This window comes from Euprymna scolopes, chromosome 35, assembly GCF_053919585.1.
Source record: "Euprymna scolopes isolate OS-2025 chromosome 35, ASM5391958v1, whole genome shotgun sequence".
Taxonomy (NCBI): Eukaryota; Metazoa; Mollusca; class Cephalopoda; order Sepiida; family Sepiolidae; genus Euprymna; species Euprymna scolopes.
The window spans coordinates 11,530,748-11,557,951 of record NC_136516.1 but is presented as its reverse complement, the minus strand read 5'-3'; the positions used below and the strand labels follow the sequence as shown (position 1 = coordinate 11,557,951).

At 33.1% G+C, this 27,204-nt stretch overlaps 1 protein-coding gene across 1 annotated transcript in view; it reads right to left on the bottom strand.

The window, feature by feature from the left end:
* Window positions 1-219: 219 nt before the first annotated feature.
* LOC145259684 (putative oxidoreductase YjmC) overlaps window positions 220-27,204 on the bottom strand; it is an 87,600-nt gene continuing 60,615 nt past the window's right edge. Inside the window, exons 6-12 of the mRNA XM_080117352.1 lie at window positions 15,209-15,307; window positions 14,096-14,161; window positions 12,174-12,243; window positions 7,734-7,852; window positions 4,940-5,035; window positions 1,974-2,084; window positions 220-422 (exon numbers count right to left, since the gene is read on the bottom strand). Coding sequence (XP_079973478.1) covers window positions 366-422; window positions 1,974-2,084; window positions 4,940-5,035; window positions 7,734-7,852; window positions 12,174-12,243; window positions 14,096-14,161; window positions 15,209-15,307 — 618 coding nt within the window. The 3' untranslated portion in view covers window positions 220-365. The remainder of the gene's footprint in view (window positions 423-1,973; window positions 2,085-4,939; window positions 5,036-7,733; window positions 7,853-12,173; window positions 12,244-14,095; window positions 14,162-15,208; window positions 15,308-27,204) is intronic.

Sequence of the window (27,204 nt, the reverse complement as noted above, 5' to 3'; positions counted from 1 at the left end):
AAAAACAAATTTGTTATGATACCGAGCAAAAGGTCCGATTTTTAGAAAGAAAAGCTAGTATTAAAGATGGGGAGGGAGTGTCGGCACTTCACATTGAGTTATCTCCCCGTGGCGTGTTCAACAAATTTCATAATGACTGACTTCAACGCGCTCTCATAAGAACGCGTTTTTCCGCTGTAAAAAAAAAAAAAAAAAAAAAAAATACTCAATCAAATTAAATGAAATTTTTGGGGGGAGATCTTCAGTCCAAAATGGATACGTACAATATAACCTTTAAACTGTACAAGTACCGGGAAAAAAAGTACACCCAAGCATTGCTGCCTCCATCTGGTGTATTTGCTTTGCTGGTTGCATGTTGAATACCTTCAAGACTCTCCTTTGACCTTCACATCCTCAATTCCCAATTTCTTAGCTAGGATTTTCTGAAAAATAAAAATGGTGAAAATGTTTGTCTTTTTTTAATGAGACTAAATTTATACAGGGTGTATGAAAATAATGTTAAAATCGGTATTTTTTTAATAAGGTTAGACTAAGTAGAGAAGTGTCCCGTGATGAACAACTTCCCTTTCATAGTGTTTCTACTCACCTCTTTTTTTTTTTTTTTTTTTTTTTTACACGGTGATCACCACTTATTAAGGCCCAGAAGCCACTCAGGGATAAGGGTTATTGCAAGTACAGTACGTTAGTGTGGAGATTTATTGAAGTGTTTACTTAAGGGGGCAGTTCATTAGGAATTTGTTTATGTTGGACTTGAAGACATCCAGGTTGTAGTCAGGTGGGAAGCAGGCAGACGGAACAGAGTTCCACAGGCGTGCACTTCCTATACCTACCGTTCTGCTGATCAACGTATTTTCTATTGTTTTGGTTCCTTGGCAAAGGAGGGATTAGACCTAGTAATTCACTTAGTAATGGTAAAAATAAATTTTTGCCAAAACAGATTTTCCGGGACGACTCTGGTTGCCCTGTAGAGGTAAAATTGCCACTAAATTGTTCATTCATTCGCACTTTTCTCAATAACCACGCCTTGAATTTTTTTGAAATTCTGTACAAACATTAGTCATGGTGAAAGTAAATTTTTGCCAGAACAGATTTTTTGGGATAACTCTGTTTGCCCCCTGTAGGGGCCATTATAGGGGTAAAATTGCCTCCAAATTGTTCATTCGTTCGCACTTTTTCTTGAATTTTTTTGAAATTTTGTACAAACATTAGTCATGGTAAAAGTAAATTTTTGCCAGAATGGATTCTCCATGATAATTCTGGTTGCACACCATATGGGCCATTATAGGGGTAAAATTTCCCTCAAATCATTCATTCATTCATTTGTTTCCACTTTTCTCAATAATCATGCTTTGAATTTTTTAAAAATTTTACTGGTCCTGGATATGATGTTAAACTATATCCAGTGGTGAGGCCCTATCTTGCGAGCTTTGGGGAGTGTCGAGCCACCCTTTAATTGCCATTGCTCCCAGGTCCACTCTGACCCGGAGTGGTAGTACCTGTTAGGATCCCAACTATGAGTTAAATAGAAACCGACTTGAAAACAACAAATATATTCTATTAAAAAATTTTTCTTCAATCTTTGGATTCGACATTAAATAACCTGAAAAGGGTTGATATGTCGTAAAACAAAAGCAACCAACCAAAAATAATTTTACACAAACGTTAGTCATGGTGAAAGTAAATTTTTGCCAGAACAGATTTTCCTAGGATAACTCTGGCTGCCCCCTCCCCCAGTGGTTATTATAGGGGTAAAATTGCCCCCAAATCGTTCATCCATTCGCACTTTTCTCAATAACCATGCCTTGAATTTTTTTAAAATTTTGCACAAACATTAATCATGGTGAAAGTCACTTGTGGAGGAGGACTCTGCATGCTTGGCTTGTTGTGATAGTTTTTTATCTTTATTTTTTTTTTTTGATTCCAAACACTTTAGAGGTGGGATAGCATCACAAAAAAAAACAAAAAACACTCACTGCATATTCAATTTGATTCGGATGGTAAGGAATTCCTCCCAGAGATTTACATTTTTCTTCATGACTTCTTTCGGGATCTCCGGGAACCATCACAGATGGTTGGCCTTCAACCTGCAAATGAAAATAAACGAATTAATTAAACAATGATTTTCAGCCTACGAGGGGCATTCAATAAGTAATGTCCCTAATCCACTTCTCGTAGCAGTATAACAAGGACCGATACCGCATCAACCACACTGGGCCGGGTGTCCTTAACCTCGTCGGATTCCACCCAATATGACAGGTGTTCTTTCGATCGTACATTGTCCCATCATAAGCTGGCCTGTTGATCGTCTTCACCCACTGTGTTTTCATGGTGAGGCGCTTTGCCTCTCGATCGAATCGTCTCCTACCCTGTGTAGGTAGTCTCCGGGTACATCAATCACTCCGCTGGTCCTTGCGGCTTGCTGCAAAATGAAAAATCCTCACCACAAACAAACAGAACTCCGGTTTATAATAATAACAAACTATTTATTAATTTTATTACTTCATAAGAGCTACTGTCTAAATTGAGGTGACTGACTATAGCAGTGAAACGATGTAAGACCAGACCAGTGAAGTCACAGATTTCCCATTAACACAGGCTAGTTAACATCATAACATCAGGCCTTGAGGGCTCCCAAATCAGGAGCGCTTGACCAGCCCAGCCGTTCAGGTTGCTGGCTACAACTCTTTTTTTTAATTCCTTTTTCTAAAAATCAAACCCCTTTTCCCCAACTCTCCTTCAGAGAGTGGTTATCTCTACCAAATTTTCCCAACTCTCCTTCAGAGAGAGCTTATCTCTACCAAATTTTAACCCTCATTTGCACTGAGGTGTTTACTTATTATCAAATTAGGAGTGGTTAGTCATTCCAGGTCAAACAATGCTTGGCGGCGACCTTTACCCTTGACCACCATTCTAAGTTGTCAGCCTTAATCAGCTAAGGATTTCTGCATTTCTTCATACCTCTCAGAGGTTTTAAAAGCAACCTTTCATGTTAACAGATATATAAGACAATGAGATAAAAACAATTATTTGTTTTTTCTCTTTCTGACAAAATCCCATAGACATTTCTGTTTTGTCCCAATCAGACATCAACACCCCCTCTTCTGCCGTCTCTTCCTCTATTTGACAAGCAAGACCATCTGCTGTCGTCTGGGGTCTTGCCATAGCAGTAGAGCAACAAAACTTGCCACAGTTGCTAGTTTTTCTTTACATAGAAATCTCCTAGGGTTATGCATTTCTCCCATTGTTTAATATTTTAATGCAGCTCTGGAGGCTGTTGTTGCAGAATACCTCAGGTTAATTCTCCAACCACAATGTGATTTCAAAAATTATGGCTGTATTGTCTGGGAAACGTTTTCCTTTCAAAAATAACTTTATAGCTGAAAGACGTAAAAGTCAGAGGGTGCAAGATCATGGAAGATGGGGCAGGATTTGATTTTGTTCAGTCTCTTGATTTTGATAGTTTCTCTTAATTTACTGAAAAGTGAAGTTTAACAGACACCTGCAATTGTGGTACCCTGTGTCAGGAAATCTGTTATTACTTCGTCCTAGTTCCAGAAGATTGTGAACATGATCTTGTCGGTGAAGGACACACCTTTGACTTCTTTGGAGGTAGTGAATCCAAGTGCTTCCACTGCATTAACTGGGCTTTAGTTTCTAAACCTTGGGATAAGCCTAGGTTTTATTCCTGCGTAAATAGTCTTTTCAAAAACTTGGACTCTTCTTTGGCAGTTGATGGTTTGCACACACGCGAATTAATTCCATTTGAGGAATCCAAGGGTTCCACCATTGTCTATTTGACCATAAATATCTGAGAGAAATATCAATCAAGAAGTAGAACAATAAAAAATGAGAAATGTAAACATTCTGGAATGAAAGAATGTTTTTATAAACCAACAACAGAAGGTGAACAAGAGAGAGAGAAGAGTCAGACAGAGAGAGAAGAGTCAGACAGAGAGAGGACAAACCGACACATTTCCTTCACTTCCAAGCAGCTACACCTTCACCACGCGCCTTCACTGATGTCACAACTGTTATACTGAAATCAAAACGGTTGTCATTGCCAATAAATAAAATATTTTATAACCCAGGTGCGTGTGTTTTATTTCGCTGCCAAGTGTATATATCGAGACAGTGACAAAAGTTGATTTATATAAATTATTTAGACTGAAAAACACATTGGAAGACCGGCCGCAGAGTATATATAACAATCTCTTTGGCACATCTCTAAATTCATCCTCAAGCACTCGACACAGTTTCGCTTTTGGAAAGGCGTCAGCAACCTGGGAATCCATCTGGCAGACACAAATGATAGTTTCTACAAACTCTGTACTAATCATGATATCTTCGGTTATTCAGTGAATAGTCATGTGTCGATCTTTCAAAATGGTAACCTTCACTTGACTGACAGATGTCTGATCAATGGCTAAAGGTGGAGGGAGGAGGGACTAAATCTGGGAGCCGTTTGCACAGATTTCCATCTGTGTTTGAATTCACAATACCAGTATTTTACAAGATCGTATGGCAGGCACCATTACTATACATTTCTGTCATTTCGTCAAAAGTCTCCCATGCTGTGCATTCTTACAAATACAAATCCGGATCACTGCGTAATATTCAACAGTCTATTTCATACCTGACTCAGTTTAAACACTTGTAAATCAGAAATCATAACTAGTTCAGGTCTGTAATTTGGCACATAATCCATAGAGATATAAATCATTGCACATGCAAAATTTCAGCCAGATAAGACAACTGAAAGTGAATCAAGGGCATTACTTATTAAACGCTCCCTGTATATCATGTATTTTGAATATTCACACTATATATTTCATACTGTTATTTTATTGAAAAGGAATGCACCATTAACACAATTTAAAGACACTTTTTATTTTAAAGATGTTTTTGGTTTTAGTTGGAATTATCAATCCAGAATACTTACCGGTGTCATGCCACGTAAAGATGCCATGATGTCAGACATACGATCCGTGAATCCAGGGGCAAAAGCTCCAGGATCCAGAGCTACAAAACATTGACCCTGAAATAAAACACATACTATTATCTAAAAAACATCTAATAGTAATGACGACTAAATAAATTAAACTTGAGATTGTAATATAACAGTTCTCCAAGTTCCAAATTTCGTTTTTTCAGTTGGTTGCTTTTCAAAAGGAACCATTATAATATTGTTTTGTTCACGACTAACAAGTCTGCAAAATTTTTTATTTGCTGCATATTTAAATGGCAATGTGGCTGTTATATGAACCATGTAAGTTGTGCAAAATGGTGTTTTTTTTTCTAAGATTTTTAAGGTGAACATCTTAGTAAGTGACTAAAGTTGCAGCAAAAACATAATTTTGCAGACTTGTTAGTTGTGAACAAAACAATATTGTAATGGTTACCTTTTCAAAAGCAATAAATGACCAACTGAGAAAACTTGAAATTTTGAACATGGAGAACTGTCATATTACATTATATATGCTCTGAAACAAAAAAAAGGCATTCATTGAGCTTGGACTTTTTCAGATTTTATAGAAAAATTTTTTTTAAATATAAAAACTTTTGAATTATGTAAAATAATTTTTTTTTAAAACCGTAATAATTGGTATATACAAACTGAGTAATGTTTCAAGTAAATAATTAAGCTCTCTCTCTCTCTCTCTGTCTATATATATTATATATATATACTAGACTACCCATGACCCGTTGGGTCAGTATGTTATATTAGCTATGGAATTAATGTATGAGCGTGACACTTGTGATGTAAAGAAAATAGTTTTTGTGACATAACAGAAACATTTCTATGAAAGTATATTAAAATGAAAAAAGAATATAGATAGATTTCTATGCGTTGTTTTGTTTATAATTGTTTATTTTGAAAAAGAAAAACTTACAGCCATTGAATTATAAGTGGTTTACCATACTTTTAGGTAAATATGCACTGAACAGATACCATAATACTTAACGTTAAATTCAAATTTTGATACATCTTTTTTAAATGAAATTGTTAGTTGAAAGTACAGAATAGTTAAAAATACTCTCCCCATGTTAAGAATGGCTTTTTAAATAGAAGATGAAAATAAAATGTAACTTTTTTTAATTTATTTTAAACAAACATTTATGATCAATTGCTCTTATGGTTGTGAACGGGTCAAAGTTGATTTATTTGTAAGAAAATTGTGACAGTATAGTTGTATTACAGAATAGTTGAAAAACATCCCCACCCTTCCCATGTTAAATAATAATTTCTAAATAATAACATTAATATTTCAGTGCACAAGTCAAATTCTGCAAAACTAGAGATTTGTGTTTATTTGTTAATGCTGTTATGGATATGTGTGGTTACAGCACTCGTTACAAGGTCATTTGAGGTTTATAATATATATATATATATATATGAGAACAATAGGAATGGGAAATGAAGTCACAAAAACTATATATTGGTAAATATAGATTGGTTCATTTATTCAATAAGAGAATACAAACAATTACTTGAGGGATAGAAGGGACTCTTTATGGCAAGGCATTTTGATTTATATATATATATATATATATATGTTTTGAGAAAAATAGAAAAACCGAATGAAATTATTAAAATAATCAATGTTTCGTCCTTATTTCAGAGGACATCTTCAGGATATTTAAGTAAAAATGCAAGAAAAGAAAAAGTCATAGATCGTACGAAAAAGAGAACAGTTTTTGAATCCTACCCATGTCGGGAAGGACAAACATATGTGTGCGTATGGGAAGGTTGGGTTGTTCGATGTCTATATATACACTTTTAAAAATGCGTTAAAATAAATATGTACATTTTTTTTTTCTTCCTCCTGTAAACTTATTCATTTTGTTGAAATATTTAAGGAAAAACAGTTAGCCAGGATCTGTTTTGATATTTTGTTCTTTGATTATTATTTCCCCTATGCTAGGGGTTAAATGGTAGAAGCCTTTTCTTTGCGTAATAGTATTATATTTATATATATATATATATATATATATATATTTTAACGCATTTTTAAAAGTGCATCATTTTTATCGATTTTACAAAAGCTTTAGATAGCATAAAATCCGACAAACTTTGGTCAATTTTAGACAAAACCCCTCTTAACAAAAAACACATTAATCTCCTAAAATCACTTTATGAGGAACACAGGCTTTTATAAAAACTGATCTTGGGTTTAGCCGTTCCGTAAACAACAAAAAAGGTGTAGTAAGTCGTAACTGTTCTGTCTACTGCAAACCAGTCACCTCTCAAGACTTGTTTAGAACAATGAACCATCTGAAACGTTTCTGAAACTAAACATGGCTTACACTTCTAGAATGCGTTTCATTACAGGACATCGTTTGATTGAAAAAGAAATTAAATAAAATAATTTTAAAATATCCACCCTTCATCAAACTATTTCCCTATCTTCTCTATTTGATAAAATCCAAAGTAAAACCCTCAAACTTTTTAGCCATGTCAAACAATCAACCACTGGCCTGTCAAAGTTATGCTTTGAGGATATGTTAGAGGGCAAAAGAAGCAGCAGAAATTGATTGGACATCTCTCAACAGTTTGGTGTTCATCAACCAACTTGCCCTGGATCGGAAGGAATGGCGAAAAATAAGTCACATGGGTTTGCAATCCGTACCAAACAGAAGATGCGATCCATGATGATGACAATTATACAACTTCTGCAAAATTACGAAAAATACATAGATCCAAAATATATAGATCCAAAATACAAAACACGTACCAAGTTAGCTGCAGTAGAATTGCTTTTCCATGATCGAATGTTAGGGCCATAATTAGAACCTGCCAAAATTCCACAGAAAACTTCGGTCATCAGTGCTAGACCATAACCCTTGTAACCACCTGAAACATTATAAAAAAAAAAAAAAAAATTTCGTTTATTTTTCATTTTAACAAGGAATAAAAGATATTAACCACAAGCAGACCTGACCCAATGTTGCCCGGGATACAGTGATGTCATTTTAGTTTCTAATTTTAATTTGTTTGCACTTTTTGAAACTTGAATACCTACTAGACTCATTCCTTGAGTGCCTAAAGTCTCTCTGTACAGTGGTTTGTCAGGACAACTTGGCATGAAAATGCTTTTCCCTAGAAGTAAACTGACTAAATATTCAAAATCACATAGTATTCGCAGCCCTAATACAACCTCCTCAGTATGGCTAACCAACATTAGCTTTTACGAGGAATGGTGCACCTTTTCCAACTGATGTTACCCGTTTTTAGAGAAGATTTTCAAGTTAAATTAATGTTTTGTTTATTAAATTGTTAAGTGAAAGTACAAAATAGTTAACAAATCCCGCATTAAGAATGGGTTTCTAAATAAAAATGTTATTATTTCATCACGGTATGATAAGTGCATAAATACCTAATGAAAATCTCATTGAAAAAAAATAAAAATTATATAATAATATTACATGTTTAAATATTTTTGAAACTTTGGTTCGTATTTCGATGAACAAACTCTAAAACTTATGCAAATACTTTTTTTTTTTTTTAATTTAAATTATTTATATTCACAGTACAATATCATTTTTTCGTACGGATACTTTTGCAATATCGTACACACAGATTTGCAATATCATACAAATAATTTTGCAATATCGTACAAATATTTTTGCAAACATCTATAAAATCAACAGTATGTTCTTTGATATGACAGGGGCGTGTTCGAAATGAATGTTTCTGTTTAGAGCACAGTTGAACCAGGATACTTGACTTTTGCATTTTAAACTTACATTCAAGCCATTATGTATAAAAGCAATTTTATAAAAACAACAGTAGGTTCTCTACAGTGCAATGTTGATTACAATGTATTGTGGACTAAGTCACTGCAACAGGTCTGTCAAGCTTCCTCCTGGTGCACCGTGATGGATCCCCAGCTAGGGCAAGATATCAATCAATTTGATTGAAAAATGGGCGATTTCACCAATTCTGAAGACAAAAATATGGGAGTGCGAAACATTAAATATTCAAATATTAGGCACTCAAAGTTAGTACAAGTCTATTCATAGAATATTATGGAAATAGATCGAGTGCAGTGATTTCAAGTGCATTTCATTTATACATATCGTTAATCGGAAAAAATCGGAATATTTGAGGGTATCAGAATCAGAAAAAATTGTACCGATTTTCCGATGCCAAAACGATTCTTTTGTCTTTTTTATCTAATTTTGTTTGAAGCAAAATCTTCCATTGTTGATAATAATGATGAAATAATAAATATTCATTGATTTTAAACCATCATTAAAGCTAAAATCGATAGATCGTCCCCCACAAGTATATTTTTTACGTTTTGCACATTTAACATGTGTGTTTTTACAGTAATCAGAGAAAAAATACAACTATATAGTTAAATATTTAGAGATTTATAAAGAATCGGAATCAGTAATTGTATCGGAATCGGGGAAAAATATAGTAATCATCCCATCACTAATATATACACAACAATGCTTTAAGAAAATTGGGTGAATGATATTCGGATCTGGGGTTCAACACTGATGAGCTTTAATGGTCACACGAAACATACCTCTATCTCATTTTTACTATTATGTATGTGTGCATGTGTGTGAGCTTGTTCCCTATGGACTCGAAAATGGTAAAGCCGATTTTTATAAAATTTTACACAAAGATACTTATGTGTCTGGCAGTGTTCTTAGATAGGTTTTGTATAGGAATGTCTCTGATAAGTATTGATAATCGAAATAATCCGATGAAAGAAGGAACAGGTAATTTTGACCACATTTAACGCCTTATACAGCCTAACATCACAAGTGCATTTGAGAAATTTTATTACTACACAAGTCGAAAGGCCCACTATATGAAATCAACAGTAGGTTTTTATTGAAAAAAGTAATAGTGTCCTTTTTATTTGTATATTTCGGTAAAAGTTAGAACTTCTCCTTTTGTAGTTGAAACTTCTGCATCAAAACTGCAAATAGATGGATACTCAAACCCTATTAGCAATATAAATGACCCCTTTCCTAGGTAGATTGCACAGAGTGAACTCACATAATTATTTTGCTTAGCTAGTTCATAGTGATAACGTCCTAAGATGACATTCTTAGCTGTATACAATTCGCCTTCTGGGGTTTTATGGATTGTCATCCAAAATAATTCCGACTATAGAATTAATAAAATCCACGTTTTTTTCTACAATCCAATCATCACGATTCGAAAGATCAACTAGATATATATCAAACTTTGATTCGTCCAATCAATCCGATGTATGATGAACTGCTATGGCCTCTGTTGGCTTTTTTATAAAGGGTCCACCACTTATTCAGGCCTGGAGGCCACTCAAGGATAAAGGTTAATGTGTGTAAGGTAGTCATTGGGACACTAGCATAATCGTTAGTCATGGAAATTTGGTATAAGTTGATTAGTTAAGAGGACGGTTCAACAAGAATTTGTTTACCTTGGACTTGAAGATCACAATATTATAGTCAGCTGGAAAGCAGATGAGCGGAACAGAGTTCCACAAGCGGGCAATTCTGGGAAATAAGCTTTGTTCTGGGAATCCACGTTTAGGTTTAAGCACTGATAAAGAGTGGGGAATTTTTTATAGTGGTTTTAGCTAACCGAAAATGAGATTGCGGTTCAATTCACCATTTAGCAATACAAATGATTGCCTTGCCAGGTAATTTTGCACATAGTTAACTCGCATAATTATTTTGCTTAGCTAGTTCATAGTGATAAGGTCCTAAGATGACATTCTTAGTTGCATATAATTCGTCTTCTAGGGTTTTATGGATTGTCATACAGGGTAATCCAAAATGATGCCAGCTATGGAATTTTTAATAGAATTCGTAAAATCCACATTCTTTTCTGCAATCCAATCATCGCGATTCAAAAGATTGACTAGATATGTACCAGTCCATGACAATCGATCTGACATACAATGGGTTGCTAAAGCATTCTACTGTGCAACCTTAGATGGTATATCTCGCCGTGATTTACTTTTTATCTTTGAGAAACAACTGATTTATTACCAATCGTCTTGGGCACTATTACTGGAGAATGTCGATGGAGCAGGCCAGGTTATTTTTGCATAGCTAGAGTGAATAACCATTCAAGGGCACCGGTTTGTTCCTACCTCACGCCTTCATAATCTTGCACCATCTCTTCCTCTAGCAGGGGGGCGGGGGGGGGCGGGGTTAATTAAATATCATCCAACGGTGTTATCAGTCGTCTGGCAAGTAACAACACCTTTTTTATTTGTATATTTTTTGCAAAAAAGACTTAAAATCCGGCAACATCAACCCTGTTGACCTTGAATCCTATGCTGCAGACCGTGACTCCTGAAGGGTCAAAATCAAGAAGTGTGTCCAGCTGAGCAAGGAGAGAAGAAATGAACAGTTGGTGGAGAAGAGGGGCAGGGGCAAAAGGACAGCATCAGCATAGCATGACAGAGGGTATTCTTGCAGGAAGTGCAACAGAATCTGCCACTTCCGCATCGGTCAGCTCAGTCACAGCAACAGTTGCCACCACTTATGACAACCTTCAGGTGCGATTCTCCATCGTCTATCTAGACCACAGGTTCTCAAACAGGGTCCACATGGATCCTAGGGGTCCATGGAATATTTCTGGGGGTCCACAGACAAAACATAAAAAAATTATCATAATTATTATAGTTGTTGTCGAATACTTTATTTGCATTAAATTAGTTTTCATTTAAAAATAAAGCTTAATTATATAATATTTCTTTGATTATTAAAACCTCAAAATTTATATGAGTGTAAAATAGAAGATTGTCTTATGACCAATAGTTATGAAGGGGTCCACCAAGATAAAAAGAAGGGAAAAGGGGTCCATGAGTAAAAAAAGGTTGAGAACCACTGAAGGACGCCAACAATAACAATTTTAATCAAAGTTCTAACTTTGAAATTTAACTTTCTTCATTCGTAGTCAGAACTTGCATCGGGACTACAAAGAGATAGATAGCTAATCATTCATGCATATTTTTTTAGTTAGGGTTTTGGCTGTGGTTGATTTGGGGGGATGTGTCAAACGTTATTGAACACTCTCCAATCAAGAACTGATAAGTTTTCTTATACACTCTTTTTTGTAAATGTTAAATTTTGAATTATTGAAAGATAATAGAAGTCAGTTGGAAGGTTAGGGTTAGTCAGAGGATGTAATCTGCATAAAAAAAAGAAATTCCAACCAGTCTCTTCTACGCCGCCTAGAGGAAGGAGCCCGCCATCAGCCAAAACGTCTTTGGGATCTGTGGTCACCTGTCAAAAGTAAAAATTAAAACAATTTGAGGAATTATTTCAGCATCATCCGTCTATTAATAAAACTATCAGACAATATCTTATTTGTCTATAGTTCTCGTACCTATGTAACTATGATAAATATGCATGGGATTGTTATTTTTTGTTTTTTTACTATCAATAGAATTCTTCTTCATCTTCTAGTCATTTGACATTAGATGTCAGACGGTTTTTGAAATTACACAAACTCACTCTCCAGTTCCCAAGGTTGGTTGGTTGGTTGTTTTTGTTTTACACCATCAAATAACCTGAAAAAGGTTATTTGATGCCGAATCTAGTTATTTTGAGGAACGATTTTTAATGGAGTATATTTTTTTTTTTTAAGTCAGATTCTATTTAACCCATAGTTGGGACCCTAACAGGTACTACCAATCGGGGTCAGAGTGGACCTGGGAGTAATGGCAATTAAAGGATGGCTCCACACTCCCCAAGGCCCGCAAGGTGGGGCCTCACCATCGGATATAGTTTTAGGTCATATCCAGGACCAGTTCCCAAGGAGGTAAATGTTTCAAAATTCCACTTTGTACAATCTCGTTTAATCATTTGCTTCAAACTTTTTTCCTTGTTTGGCCAATATTCTTGCCATTTAAGACAACCATATATATATCTTGTATGTCATATACTGAGTTCGTGTAATCCAGTAAATTTTCATATACCAATAAGTTTTAAGCCAAAAAGAGATGACTTAAAAAGTAAGCTACAAAATTATCATATTTCATAATTGAGCATTTTGCTTTAAACAATGTTCTATTGTCAAGAGTGTTTTTATTCATAAAGTCTGAAGAAATGCTGGTTTTTGAAAATTTGCAAACGATATGTTTGAAATTGTTGACCGGGCATGGAAACAATTGTAACGATACTTTTTGTTGCTATTTTTGCTTTTTTGAAGTCTTGATTTTGTTTACACAGTATAGTATATATATATATATATATATATATATATATATATATATATATACTGTGTAAGCAAAATCAAGACTTAAAAAAAATATATATATATATATATATATACATATTTCTTGTTGATTTTTTTAAACACTAACTACGGTTAAATAACCTCTTCACCTCGAAGCTCGTTTTTACTTAGAAAATTGTCCATATTTTATTTGGACGCATATAATATTTTTATTATTTTTAAAAACAATAATCTACGTACATGCATGTTTTGAGGTACCTACCTCTCTTCAGTGTAGCTTGACTGTGTCTAGCAATCAAACTCCGGACCATGTGTATCATAGTCCAGTGCGTTAACAATAAAAATAAACAGTAAAATTATCTACGAATTCATGGCGTAACAGTTGCGCTGGACTGTTAGAATTTCACACGAATAGTGGAGGTATCTGAATTTTCACAAGTCTTACAATTCTCCTGCTCACCCTATTTACATTAAACTAAATTTAAAAAAATATATAATATATATAACCCAACCTTATTACCCTTATGCCTGGTGGCTGTTTCAAAATTCCTAATGATTGGTTAATTAGTTTAGGAGTGAATCCGATACATAGAAATATATAAACATATACACATACCTAACTTTATATAAATATACAGCGCATCTCAAAAAAAGTAAAAATGTGCTCACACTTCAAATGACGATAACACCTTTATTTATGAACACTGTGTGAAATGGAATAGCTTCAAATACAGACGACAGATGTAATTGAAGAAAGAACCGTGTTCGCAAATGTTCAAACTGATGACCATTATTGTCCAGACAATGTTGATAACAGTTGAAGTGTGAGTACATTTTTTTTTTTTTTTTTTTTTTTTTGAGACACCCTGGATATCATTTGGTTGTTTATCCACTTACTTTGCCTTCTCCGTCAACGCCCCAACCTTCCGGAATGTCCATGTCTTTTCGCTTATTTATTTCTACCTGGAAAATAAACGAATCAGCAGATGAGAAATACTGAGCTGTGATTGGTCGGATAGATCATGTGATAGGTAGAAAAGGTATTTTTTTGAAAAAAAAAAAAAAAAATAGTAAAGTTAAACCAGTTGGTTGCTCTAATTTGATTCAAAGTGATACTATCCCTTTTCAAGACTTTTTGTTCAGTCAGGTTGTTTTTTTTTTTTTTGGTACTCATGCAAAGAGTGATCTGTGCTGAAATAATAACGTTATTATTTTAAAATCCATTCTTAACATGGGGAGGGGAGGGTGTTTTGTACCTATTCTGTACTTTAACCTTACAATTGAATAAAAAAACATATCATAAAACTTTAATTAAACGTGGAAATACGATTTTAAAAAATAGCGCGGACCAGTACCACTCTGCATTAGCACCTATATGTATATAAGCTGATATTTGGGCCTGACGAACAATGCCCTGGAAAAGTTTCTTCGTTACTGTTTTTTTTTTTTTAAATATGCAAACGAACTTGATTTTGTTTTTTTCTTCACAAAACAGAATATTTTAAAACTCGTAAACATTAATCAGAAATAACTTTTCCAGGGCATTCATCGTCAAGACCAAATATCAGCAGATATGATCTTGTAAACACAGACGAAATTTTAGAACTAATATATAGGGAATAAATGACAAAATTTATATTCCAAAATTCATGATGTTGACCATCTTATAATTTATTCCTTTAATTCAGTTGACATTTACAATTCTTGACAGTATCTGTTTTGTAAAAAGAAAAGAAAACAAAACAAAACACCTAACAATTATACGGTTAAAAACTCTTTTCTTGGAGAAAAAAAACAAACAAACTTTCTGTTGATAAATATTTTGAAAAAAAAAAATAATAATAATTAAATACTAAAATGAAATAAACAAATTTTCATTTTTCAAGGTAGGTTTTTTTTTGTTGTTGTTGTTATTTTTGATTATTTCACGAAAATTCACGAGAATTCGGGTCAAATTATGCAAGAGTACCAAAAAAAAAAAAAAAATAGAAGCTGTTTAGCTGTACTTACTTTTCCAAGTGCCACTGTTGTGGTGGCCATATCGAGAACAAAGCTATCGTTTTCATTTGCCGGGGCCGCAACGCTTATAGGATTGGTACCTAAAGCCGGCTAGAAATATACAAATAAAAAATACTTGGTTTATTATTTGTATTGTATTTTTGGTGTGTGTGTTTTGTACTATTTAGTCACTGGTTGGAGAGTTAAGCAGTAAGATGTTTGTTCGCAACAGATTTCTGCATGTTAGTATGTCATGGAGCAAGGGGGGGAGTTCCAAAAGAAAGTGGCTTGAGAAAAGAAGCTATTACAGTAAAAAAAAAAAAAAATCTTCCAGGACCTCCACAAAGAAGGATATGATTTTGTTACTAGTTGGGTGAGTTGGGGTATTTATGTTAAGGGGTGGGGTGAGAATGGTTACAAGTTCAGTAAGTTCATTGGAGTGCATCCTGTGTAAGTACGTTTAAAACAAGCACGGGGATGCAGTGATGCAACAGAGGATGGAGTTTGGCAGCCAGTGCAGGATCTATTATGTTCTGTCCAAAAAGAAGAGGCTAATTGTTGGCATACCAGCCCAAGCCCTTTTGGTTAGGAACAAAGTGCAGTATCTGTTCTGACGTTACACTTAGTCTATTATGTTCTTAGTCAGTGAATAAGTTTTTCTAAACCGAGACAATTTTTATTTTTTGTTCCAATCTACAGTGCCTTCTTTGGAGGGGGGATGTGGGGTCTATTGTAAAACAAATTCTAATTTTTAAGCAAATTGTAGTTTTTTCGATGGCTTCCCCCCCCCCTCTCATCCAGAGAATCGGCGGCACTTGTGCCCCAGTACAACTTTTTGTTAGAAACCCACCCAATCTACGTCACGATACCATAGATTTTGGTTTCTAACAGTATTTTTTTTTGTGTGTGTGTGTATATGTGTATATATATATATATATATATATATATATATATATATATATATATATATAAGAGCTTAAAGTAATTTTTCAAAACTTTTTATTTTACGAGCCAAGTGCGCAGCCAATTTTTTTTTTTTTTTTACTCTTAAGTAAAACGCTAGACACTGTTTCAAACCGAACAAACGTTTTAGGGTGAGTAAAACCACAAAAAATTTTCCAAATCGGTAGAAGAGCAGCTAAGCTGCTCAGCAGCTTATCTTGCCTTTGATAACATTTATTTGTTAAACCGGTTTAAATACTGTTAAAAACTCGCTCAATATATGTTACCGTGACATAGGTTGACATATATTCGGCGGGTTTTTAATAGTATTTTGTATAGTTTTTTATTTATAACACCTTTTTCCAAACTTACGGTGTTAAAGAGGGTGTGAGACGAGACGGACGCCATCTTGAATTTTCGAATACATCGGTAAACACTATGTTTTTCGAGCTGAATAAACATGTTACATTGAATAAAAACACAAAAAATATATCCAGTTTAGCAGAAAAGTAACTTATCTTGCCTTTGATAACATTTATTTGTTATATATTTGTTTTTTGACAACTTTTTCGAATCTATGTGTATAGTAATACAAACCCCTTTAATCACTAAAACTCATAAAAAATTGATTTTTTTAATTGAAAAAAAAAAAACAACAAAAAAACAAAATCTATATGATCAATTTACATAATTTTTGGAATATGATATCTTTGTTCTATGATGAGTACGTACATCATAAAGGTTTTTCTGTACAGTGTGGAACGATAAAATTGTCGCCATAGAAAAGACATGATTTCATTTCTGTTTGATGAAAACCGGTTTCCTTTTTTTTTTTTTTTTTTATGCAGACTATATACTAGTTGACCAATTGTATACAAATCCCAGGAACGATAAGAGCCTCCTATCATGTCTAAAAGTGATACAACGTTCAACGAGCGAGATCAGAGATGCGCTAGGAGTGTCAGAAGTCGCCATTAAAAAAGGAGTGATTAATTAAACTATCTTTCGAAGCTTATAACAATATAAATAATGTAATGTACATCCTAATTTTTTTTTCTCAATAAAAAGAGCAAAGACCAAACTTTAAAATAATAAAAGATTTTATCGAAAAATATACAATGTTTTTTTTTAAATCGGTTTTCTTTAAAAAAGATTTCGCGAAATTCAACGAATTTTAACTTAATCTAAATATAATAAATATATATAAATTCCAAAAAATCACTTACCTTTATAAAATACTAATCAATGGATGCTTTCATTCTTCATTTATGAGAATTTGTCCATATTTATATTTTATATTCCATGTATTTTTTTAAATAAAAGATTTTTTTTTTTTTTTAGACAACCATTTGGAAAGACCGCCATTATGTAAGCATTAACGGTGTTAGTCAGCCGGTGTTTCTTGCCTTTCTTTCTATTTTGAAATACGGATGGATAAAAGGGCTATAAAACGTAAAAACAACACATACGTGTGAGCTGTCAAACTTTGTGCGTGAGAAAATATGGGTCACCGTAGTTAAAAAAATGATCACATTTTACTTATCAGTTTTTGCCTTAAAAAAAAAAAAAAAAACACTCGATAAATTTTCGATTTTTTTTTTTTCTTTTCTCAAAGGAATACATGAATTTTTGATTTAATATATTTTATTTTTTCTTTATGGAGTGAATTTTTTTTTTTTAAATATCTAAAAAAAAAAAAAAAAAAAGAAAATTGAATGAAATAGAAAAAATTGTAATTTTACAAACTTTTCTGGACAATATATAATTATAAAGTTTCACTTAAAAAAAAAAAATCAACTTGGTTTAAAAAAAAAAAAAAAAGGTTTTAAACATTGGACTTCACAGGTAAATTTGCAAATAACTATTCTTTTTTTTTTTTTGTTTTAAATTAGCTTATTTTATTTATTGATCTTTTCTCTTCAATTTGTGATATATAAATTTGAGGTGAGAAAATTATTTTCATTTAAATAGACATTCAAACCTTTGAACCTGAAGATATCGTAAAAATTGAACCATTAGAAAAATTGATAGATTTTTAAAGTTTAAAAATTGAAAAAAATTTAACTCGTAAAAGTAAATTGATTTCATTACGTAAAAAAAAAAAAAAAAAAAAAAATACCTGCATGAACGAGCGCAGGCACTTTGTAAACACTTTTTTTTAAATAAAAAAAAAATAATATTTCTATTATCTTTTAAACAACTTTAATAGTCAATTTTGGAAGTATATTCCATAAAGAAAATAAACAACCCACTTTAAAAAGAGGAATTATGAGTTTTTTTATATTTTATTCGCAGTTTTGTGTTAGGGGTGTCAAAGCTTCAAAAAAAATTCTGACACACCTAGAGATGCGCCACTGTACAACTCATGCTCTCTACCGATCTAAGTTATGACAAGAGAACCATTTTCAACACTCTAAAAATACAAATCCAGATGGTTCAATGCTTAAGGGGGTACAGCTCAACGGAGTTTCCAACTACGGTTATGGTCTTTTACAAGTGATGGCCACATCATACCACCTCACATCTTCGAAGTCGGCTTGAAAGTCAATACCAAAGTGTACCGGATGTGCTGAAGAGTGTGGTGATCCTCTGGTGCAATCAGGTGGCCGCTGGTAGACCCTGGGTGGGGCAGCAGGACTCGGCGCCGGCCCACAAGTCCAAAAAGACCAAGACTTGGCTTCAGAAGGAGTGATACAACTTTGTAACATTCTCGTACTGACCCCCCCTCCTCCCCCGACCTAAACTCGCCAGACTACTTTGTTTGGTCATACGTCGAAAACATCACCAACATGACCTCCCACAACACCAAAGTCAGACTTATCGCCGCCATCTGCCAAGTATTTGCAGAGCTCTCGCCAGTATTTGTGGAAAAGGAATGCTTCCAGTTCCGGACCCGTATCGAGGTGGTGATTGAGGCTGAAGGCGGCCACATTGAATCGATGTCAGCTCGACTACATAATCAAGTTATATGAATTGATTTTTTTTTTCAATAAAAGTTTTAGAATAAAGCTGTAGTGTTGTTTTCCTTAATGCGACACTTTTATCGTTCCACCCTGTACATTTTTTTTTTTAAATCAAATTCTAAATGAACACCAAATTTTAGCATTCGTGTATGACAAATCTGTATAATGTACATACCCGTGATGGAAAAAAAAAATGTACAGAAAAATCACGTAAATAAATCACGTAGATTTTTTTTTTTTTAAAATAAGAAAATCAAATTTTATAGCTAAACTAGGAGATATTTGTGGAGCCATTTTGAAAATAAGCTAAATAAATGAGGGAGATAACTAAATAATTCAAACTTGCAAGATTTTAGAAATTGATTCTTTAGGGGGGGGCATTGGAAAAACTCAAACTCTCTTCAAAATTATTTTCTTCATAAAAAATAAAATTACTTAATCGATTTATATGATTTTTGAAATACGCTTTTTTTTTTTTTCTTCTATCACGGGTACGTACATCAATCATACAGATTCTGGTGCTTCTTCGTTATAAGAGTGAAATTCGAAATATTGAATTTCAAGTAAAATCAATGGTATATACTTCATTATCATGTCGCAGTAACGAACATATCCAAACATTACGAAAAATGATAGGTAGAAAATTCATTATTAATAAAAAATAGTTTTTGAAGAAAATTAACGAAAATTGCGTTTTGCTAAAAGAAAAATGTTACAAAAAAAAAAACAAAAAAAAAACGACAGTTCCAATCGTAACAAGGGAGGTAAAATCTTTGAAGATTTTAGGCCAATTTAGCAATCCCCAATTTTCGTTAAAACTGTTTTCATTTTAAAACAGAAACATTCATTTCGAACGCGCCCCAGTCATATCAAAGAACCTACTGTTGATTAAATATGTCGAGCTTTTCGACTTGTAATAAAACTTCTCAAATGCACTTGTGATGTTAGGCTGTGTAAGGTGTTAACTTTGGTCAAAATCACGTGTTCATTATAAGATATCAGGAACGCTTTGAAATTAACATCAATATATTATTACTTATTATCATATACCTATCGCATATACACGAATTTTATTCGATTAAAAAAAAAGTGCAAGCTAGTCGATTTAAGAGTGCACCTTTTTGGGGAGCTGGGTTGTCCTACCACCCCCACCATCGTCTCGGTGGTGGGGTTTTTTTTTTTCCACATTTAAAGCCGACCTTGTTGTCTAACTCTACCCTCATGAGCTGGTCTACAACTTGGCCTTTAGCCAAGAATCCCCCCTTTTGAGTTGGCCATGTGCCTAAGTTTTTTGTTCTCCACGTTAAAAAAAACGACCCTGGTGTCTAACTCTGTCCCGTGGGGAGGCATTGTAAATAGGTACTCTCATGAGCAGGCAAATTTTCTCTTTTCAGCGGGCCGAGAGAGGAGTCAAGACATTGAGGGGAGGGGAGGAGTGGGGCAATGTAGTATCTATTTCGTCGTCACGACGGATCGGGTAGAGTTTGCGCAAAATGCCACCTGCGTTCAGATTAAAAATTAATAAAAAAAAAAAAAAAAAATGGATTTTTTTTTGTTTTAATATTTATTATTTTTATTGTTGTCTTCTTCTAAAGAGACGACCTATTTTTCTTTTATTTTTTTGTTTTCTTAATTTTTAAAGTGTGCTTTAAGAAAGTCGCTAGGAAGGAAATAGGGGAAGGGATGGTGGAGGAAGAGAAGATGTCAAGAAACGTGTCAGAAACACGCTTTTGGACATTTCGCCGTTGGGATCGCTTCTCGCATTCGGGTGTTCACAGTCTTAAAATCTCTCTCTCTCTCTCTCTCTCTCTCTCTCTCTCTCTGTCTTTTTTTTTTTTCATTTTATTTTTATTTAATTATTCATTTATTTCGTCTCGTACGTTTACTTTTTCTTAAACGGGATACTTTTTGGTACGTTATTACGGCAGTGCGTCATCGCGTCAATTTATGACATCCTATCTGTCGGCGGCGCGGTAATTCTTTTTTTTTTTGAAACGCCAGTACGCCAAAATGTACGCCAGTGCGCCAAATTTCATTCCGTCATAAAAATAACTTTCTACAGAAAAAAACAAAAAAAAAACAACAACAACAACAAAAACGATAAAGAATTCGTCGGTGTTATAGTTAATACAACAGAACACCGATTAAATTTTTTTATTATTTATTTTTTTTTTAGGTTTTCGGTGTAGCTGACAACGAATCTGATATTCAAACCGTCACAAATTTACCATTTGCATCGTAGCCCTTGGCACAGGCACTATTTTGCGCCATTTCACCTCATTCGCTAACGCTACGCGGTAGCGATTCTTACTGAAATGTACGTGCGCATGCACGTAGTCACGTAGCATTTAACAAGACGCATGAATACATGGCGGGCACTTTAAATTATTAGAAATATATTTCATAAAATAAAAACAAAATAGTTTTCTTTTCATTTAATAGAAATTCGATGAAATAATTTTCATACAATATCTCATTTAATTGTAAAAGTAATGCCGTCAGTAAGTTTTCACGAGGGGTCTACAAAAACATTTTTGTTTTTTTTTAGAGAGGGGGGTCACTTATACAACTTGTATAATTTTTGACAGGTGCTTCTACAGTTTAATTAATCGTTTTTTCCTAAGTAACGCGCCGACAGTAACCGAGTAAAAGAACCGTTTAATATTTTACAGACATTCTGTTTAGATTTGGGGGCGGAGGATGAAAGGGCGGGGAGTAATTAAACTGCAGAAGCATCTGTTAAAAGCTATACAAGTTCTATAATTGAATAACCCCCCTCTCTCTCTCAAAAAAAAAAATGTTTTATAAATCGCTCGTGAAAATTTATTTTTAGATCAATAAAAAAGGTATTAAAAACTAACCACATTCTTTTATTTATTTATTTTTTTTTTTTAATTTTCTTGTTATTTCAAATGTCCACTAAAGATTCTCTCCACGATGTGACAAGTCACTTTACTACGCGCGTGTCGCGTGAAACATCATGTAAGAAAACACTACCGTGCTCGTACGCAGCGTTAACAGGACAAAATAGTCCCAGAGTCAAGGGGTTAATACCATGCAAACGGTAAATTTGCGACGGGTTTGAATATCAGATTCAAACATATGCAACCGAAGTGAAGTTTTTTTTTTTTTTTTTTTTTTTTTTTTTCTAAAACGAACCTGACTTGTTTTGATAAAATTGCGTATGGTGTATATAACGATTACGTATAAAATTAAATATAAAAATATTAAACTATTTTTATGTAATGTCTAATCAAAATTTAATAATTATGCAAGGGAGATAAGTTTGATTTTTTTTTCTTCGAAAATGAGACTAACTTATACTTAACTAGAAAAACTTAATTTTCACCTCTGGATGCATATCTTGAAACTATTTTAACTTTCAACGTATAAAGATTCTCGTAAAAATAAACGATTCAATTTTATTCTTTAGAAAAAAATATTTTAGTGGTACGCCACAGAGATTTATGTACGTGATGATTTTTTTTCTTTATTATTAATATAATAATTAGAAATAAAAAATCTATTTTATTTAATTTAAAACAAAAAATATTTTCAAACATTTTGTTTTAATATAATAGGGGGGGTAGCGTCTTTGTAAACGATATCTTCATGAAAAACTCCCAAAATCTATTTTCAATCGATATTTCCACCTTGCAAAAATCGCCTAATTTTATGTATACCATAAGAACGGTTGATTATATTCTATATTTCTTAATAGTTTTTTTTTTCTTTAATATTTAAAATTTTATCGAACTATTGAACTTAAATTAAAATGAATGGTATCTACTTAATTGTCATGTCAAAATTAACAAATTACTTGTCATGTCAAAATTAACAAATTACTTGTCGTGTCAAAATTAACAAATTACTTGTCGTGTCAAAATTAACAAATTACTTGTCGTGTCAAAATTAACAAATTACTTGTCGTGTCAAAATCAACAAATTACTTGTCGTGTCAAAATTAACAAATTACTTGTCGTGTCAAAATTAACAAATTACTTGTCGTGTCAAAATTAACAAATTACTTGTCGTGTCAAAATTAACAAATTACTTGTCGTGTCAAAATTAACAAATTACTTGTCGTGTCAAAATTAACAAATTACTTGTCGTGTCAAAATTAACAAATTACTTGTCGTGTCAAAATCAACAAATTACTTGTCGTGTCAAAATTAACAAATTACTTGTCGTGTCAAAATTAGTAAATTACTTGTCATGTCAAAATTAGTAAATTACTTGTCATGTCAAAATTAGTAAATTACTTATCATGTCAAAATTAGTAAAATATCAAAAAAATTATGTAAAACGACTTCTTTTAAACTCCTCGGCCTAACGTTCACAGGAAACATGAGTTGGAACAACTACATTGAGAGCATTGCCAGGACTGCTGCAAAGAAGGTAGGCTCTCTCTACTGTGCTAGAAAGCTACTAATGCCCAAAGTATCCTGTACCTCTATAAGGCCACCATTCGCTATGGAGTATTGTTGTCATATTTGAACTGGTGCATCTGCTACTTGTCTCTCGCTCCTAGACAAAGTTCAAAAGAGCTGCCAACCTGATAGGCCCTGAACTGTCATCTAAGCTTCAGCCTCTGTCCTATCAATGAAATGTTGCATCCCTCTGCCTGTTCTACAAGTATTTTATGGGTGAATACTCTGATGAACTGCAAGCACTTGTACCCCCTGGACGTAAATACCTTTGACAACCCCGACAAGCAGCTAAATCCCACCCCCACACAGTAGAGATCCCTAGATGTAAGAGAGCTTTCTACTCCAGTAGTTTCTTCCCCAGAACCGCTAGACTTTGGAATTCCCTTCCGGGTCCCTGCTTCCCCAACTGTACTGACATGAAAAAATTCAAATGTAACATGAACCGACATCTTGCTGCCCAACTTCCTACATAGTACCTTTGTAGGTAATGTCCCTGATAGTAGCCTCCTACATCAAAGTGGCAATGTGCATTGTTTGGGGTGAAAATGTAATAAAAAAAATAAAAAGTAGAAAATCTAATATATAGAAGACACTGTCTGTCTGTCTGTCTTCATATTTTCAAACAATCTCTGTCAAAACTAAAAGTCGTAGAGCGACGCTAGAGGCCTAAAATGATTGGACTTTTTTATGGACCGTTCTTTTATATATTTTTAGGCGGTTAAAATAGTTTTTAATGGGTCAAAAATGGGTCAAAATTGAAAAAAAAAATCGTTGAATGCTACAGTTTTGCTTTTGATTTCGAATCTAGCTAATGGCAACTAAAAATTTTTTTTTTTTACTTTTGAAATGACGAGTCTATAATGATATATACGAACTCTGGACAAATTAAAATGTCGTATTTAAGCGTATTTTACGACCGGGCAAAGCCGGGCGCCCAACCTCGCCCCACCACGCTCGTTAATTATTAATGAAATTATTTTTCGATTTTCACGCTATACATAAATAAACAGCATGAAGTCAGGGGAAGTAACTGTGGTCGATCTTGTTACAATTAATGGTGGATATCACTGACTCATGAAATCAAAGTAAATGTTTTAAATAATAATGCAGTAATATTTAACTAATTCAACACAGCAATTCGGTAGATAACGTTGGTTTTAGTTGAAATTGACATAAAAAGTAGATACGATTGTTTTTTTAAAATAAAAATTCCGGGTTTGTATTACTGTACACATAGATTCGAAAAAGTTGTCAAAAAACAAATATATAACAAATAAATGTTATCAAAGGAAAGATAAGTTACTTTTCTACCAAACTGGATATATTTTTCGTGTTTTTATTCAATGTAACATGTTTATTCATCTCGAAAACCATACAGTGTTTACCGATGTATTGGAACATTCAAAATGGCGTCTTATTCTCTCTTTAACACGGTAAGTGTGGGAAAAGATGTTATAAATAAAAAACCGGATAAAATACTGTTAAATACTCGCTCAATATATGTTACCGTAACATAGCTTGACATATATTCGGCGGGTTTTTAATAGTATGTTGTATAGTTTTTTATTTATAACACCTTTTTCCATACTTACGGTGTTAAAGAGGGTGTGAGACGCCATCTTGAATTTTCGAATACATCGGTAAACACTGTATGTTTTTCGAGCTGAATAAATATGTTACATTGAATAAAAACACAAAAAATATATCCAGTTTGGTAGAAAAGTAACATATCTTGCCTTTGATAACGTTTATTTGTTATATATTTGTTTTTTTGACAACTTTTTCGAATCTATGTGTACAGTAATACAAACCCAAAATTCCTTGTTTAGACTTTCGATTTTCACTCTAATGACGAATTTTACATAATTTATAATTAAACTATTAATCAATATTTTCAAAAATAACAATTTCCAGCTTGATTTTATTTATTCATAATCAATAATTAAAACAATTTATTGAAAAAAAAAAAAAATGGGCACAAAATATAATGAGGAATTTTTTTTTTTTTTTTTTATTATTATTATTATTTACACACCGGTCGAAATGTTCAATTTCAGATTTGGCCGCCTTAACTCAGTTGGCATCTTCCAGAAAACGAAATAAGCATTGTCACAAGGGAAATAACTCACTTCCTAATAAAAATTTTGTAAATAAAAAGACAAGCCATGAGAGTTATTTCCCTTGTCTTGCCATTTCGTATGCCAGACTTTAATTATTATATCTTAACGTTTTTGTTTTTGTTGTTTTTTTTTTTGTTTTTTTTTAAGAAAACATTAAATATAACAGCTTTATACAAGAATAAGTTATTTTAAAATAGTGCTTTTATTTGAAGTCTCCGTACACTGATTTTTACGGAAATAATACTGAAGGGAAACTATTTTTTTGGTACTTGTACAGTTTAATCAAGACATTAAAAAAATGAAAATATCGAAAAAAATAAAGTGATATTGTACGTATCCGTTATGGAATGAAGTTCTCCGAAAAAAAAAAAAAAAAAAAATTCACTTAATTTGATCAAGTAGTTTTTTTTTTTTTTTAAATTTTACAGCGAAAAAACAATTCGTTATGACACTGATAATGTAATAATGTTATTTTTTTTTATATCACTTGTAAACTCTATTTAATGCCATTACGATTTTTGGATATGTTACTATTTTCGACATGACAATTAAATAAATACTGTTGTCTTTGCTTAAAATGACATATTTTAAAAATTGATGTATTGACTATCTTAACAAGCATTAAATATTTCTTTGAATTATAATTAAATTAAAATAAATTAAATGGATATGAAATTAAATGTATATTTTAAATATTAAAAAGAAAATGAATGTTAAGTTGCATGGATGGATGTGGCCCTGCTGTTTTTAATAGCGTCAGCCAGAACAGCTCTCCAAATTGTAGGGCCATGGTACTCTCAGGAAGACAAGACGGTAATTTCCCCTCTTGTTTTCTGTCTTGATTCAAGGGTGTATCTCCCTTGCCTCATCCTGTGAGTTAAGCGTGCCCCGAGATACCAACCTGAAAATTTCTACAAAGCATGGTACATAAAGCGCTTAGCCTTCCCAAATGGTCACCCATCTGGTACTGGGCAGGCTCATCGTTGCTTAACTGGTGATCTGGTGAGAACCAGTGCGTCAACGTGATTGTGTCGTATATTAAGTTAATGTAGTTAAAAAAAAAAAAATGAATTTTTCACATAATTTAAATCAAATATAGAAAAAAAAATAAAAATAAATAATTAACATTTTCAAAACCAGAACTTATTTGGATAAATATGCAATTTCGCCATTGCGACTTACCGAGGCTAGAAACACTCGAGGATAGATAAACAGTTAAATGATGCTGAATATTATGAGAGGATTCAAAATGTTGAATGTGTAACATAAGCGTGGAAAGCATTATGCAAATGTATGCGGAATGACATCACCAATAAAGAAAAAAAAGATTATAAACAGGAGAAAGAGGATGATCCCGAGATAACGTTCAAGATCACATGAGAGTGGATGACGTTCGAGATCATGTTAGACAAGACGATCACATGGGTGATGTTACCAGCTGTGACAATCAGGCTTTAGTATTCCAATTTCTGCTGTAGCTGTTCATTTGAAGCTGAAATCATAAAAATTGGTCATTCATCTCATAAGATGTATAGCAATAACATACTGAATTT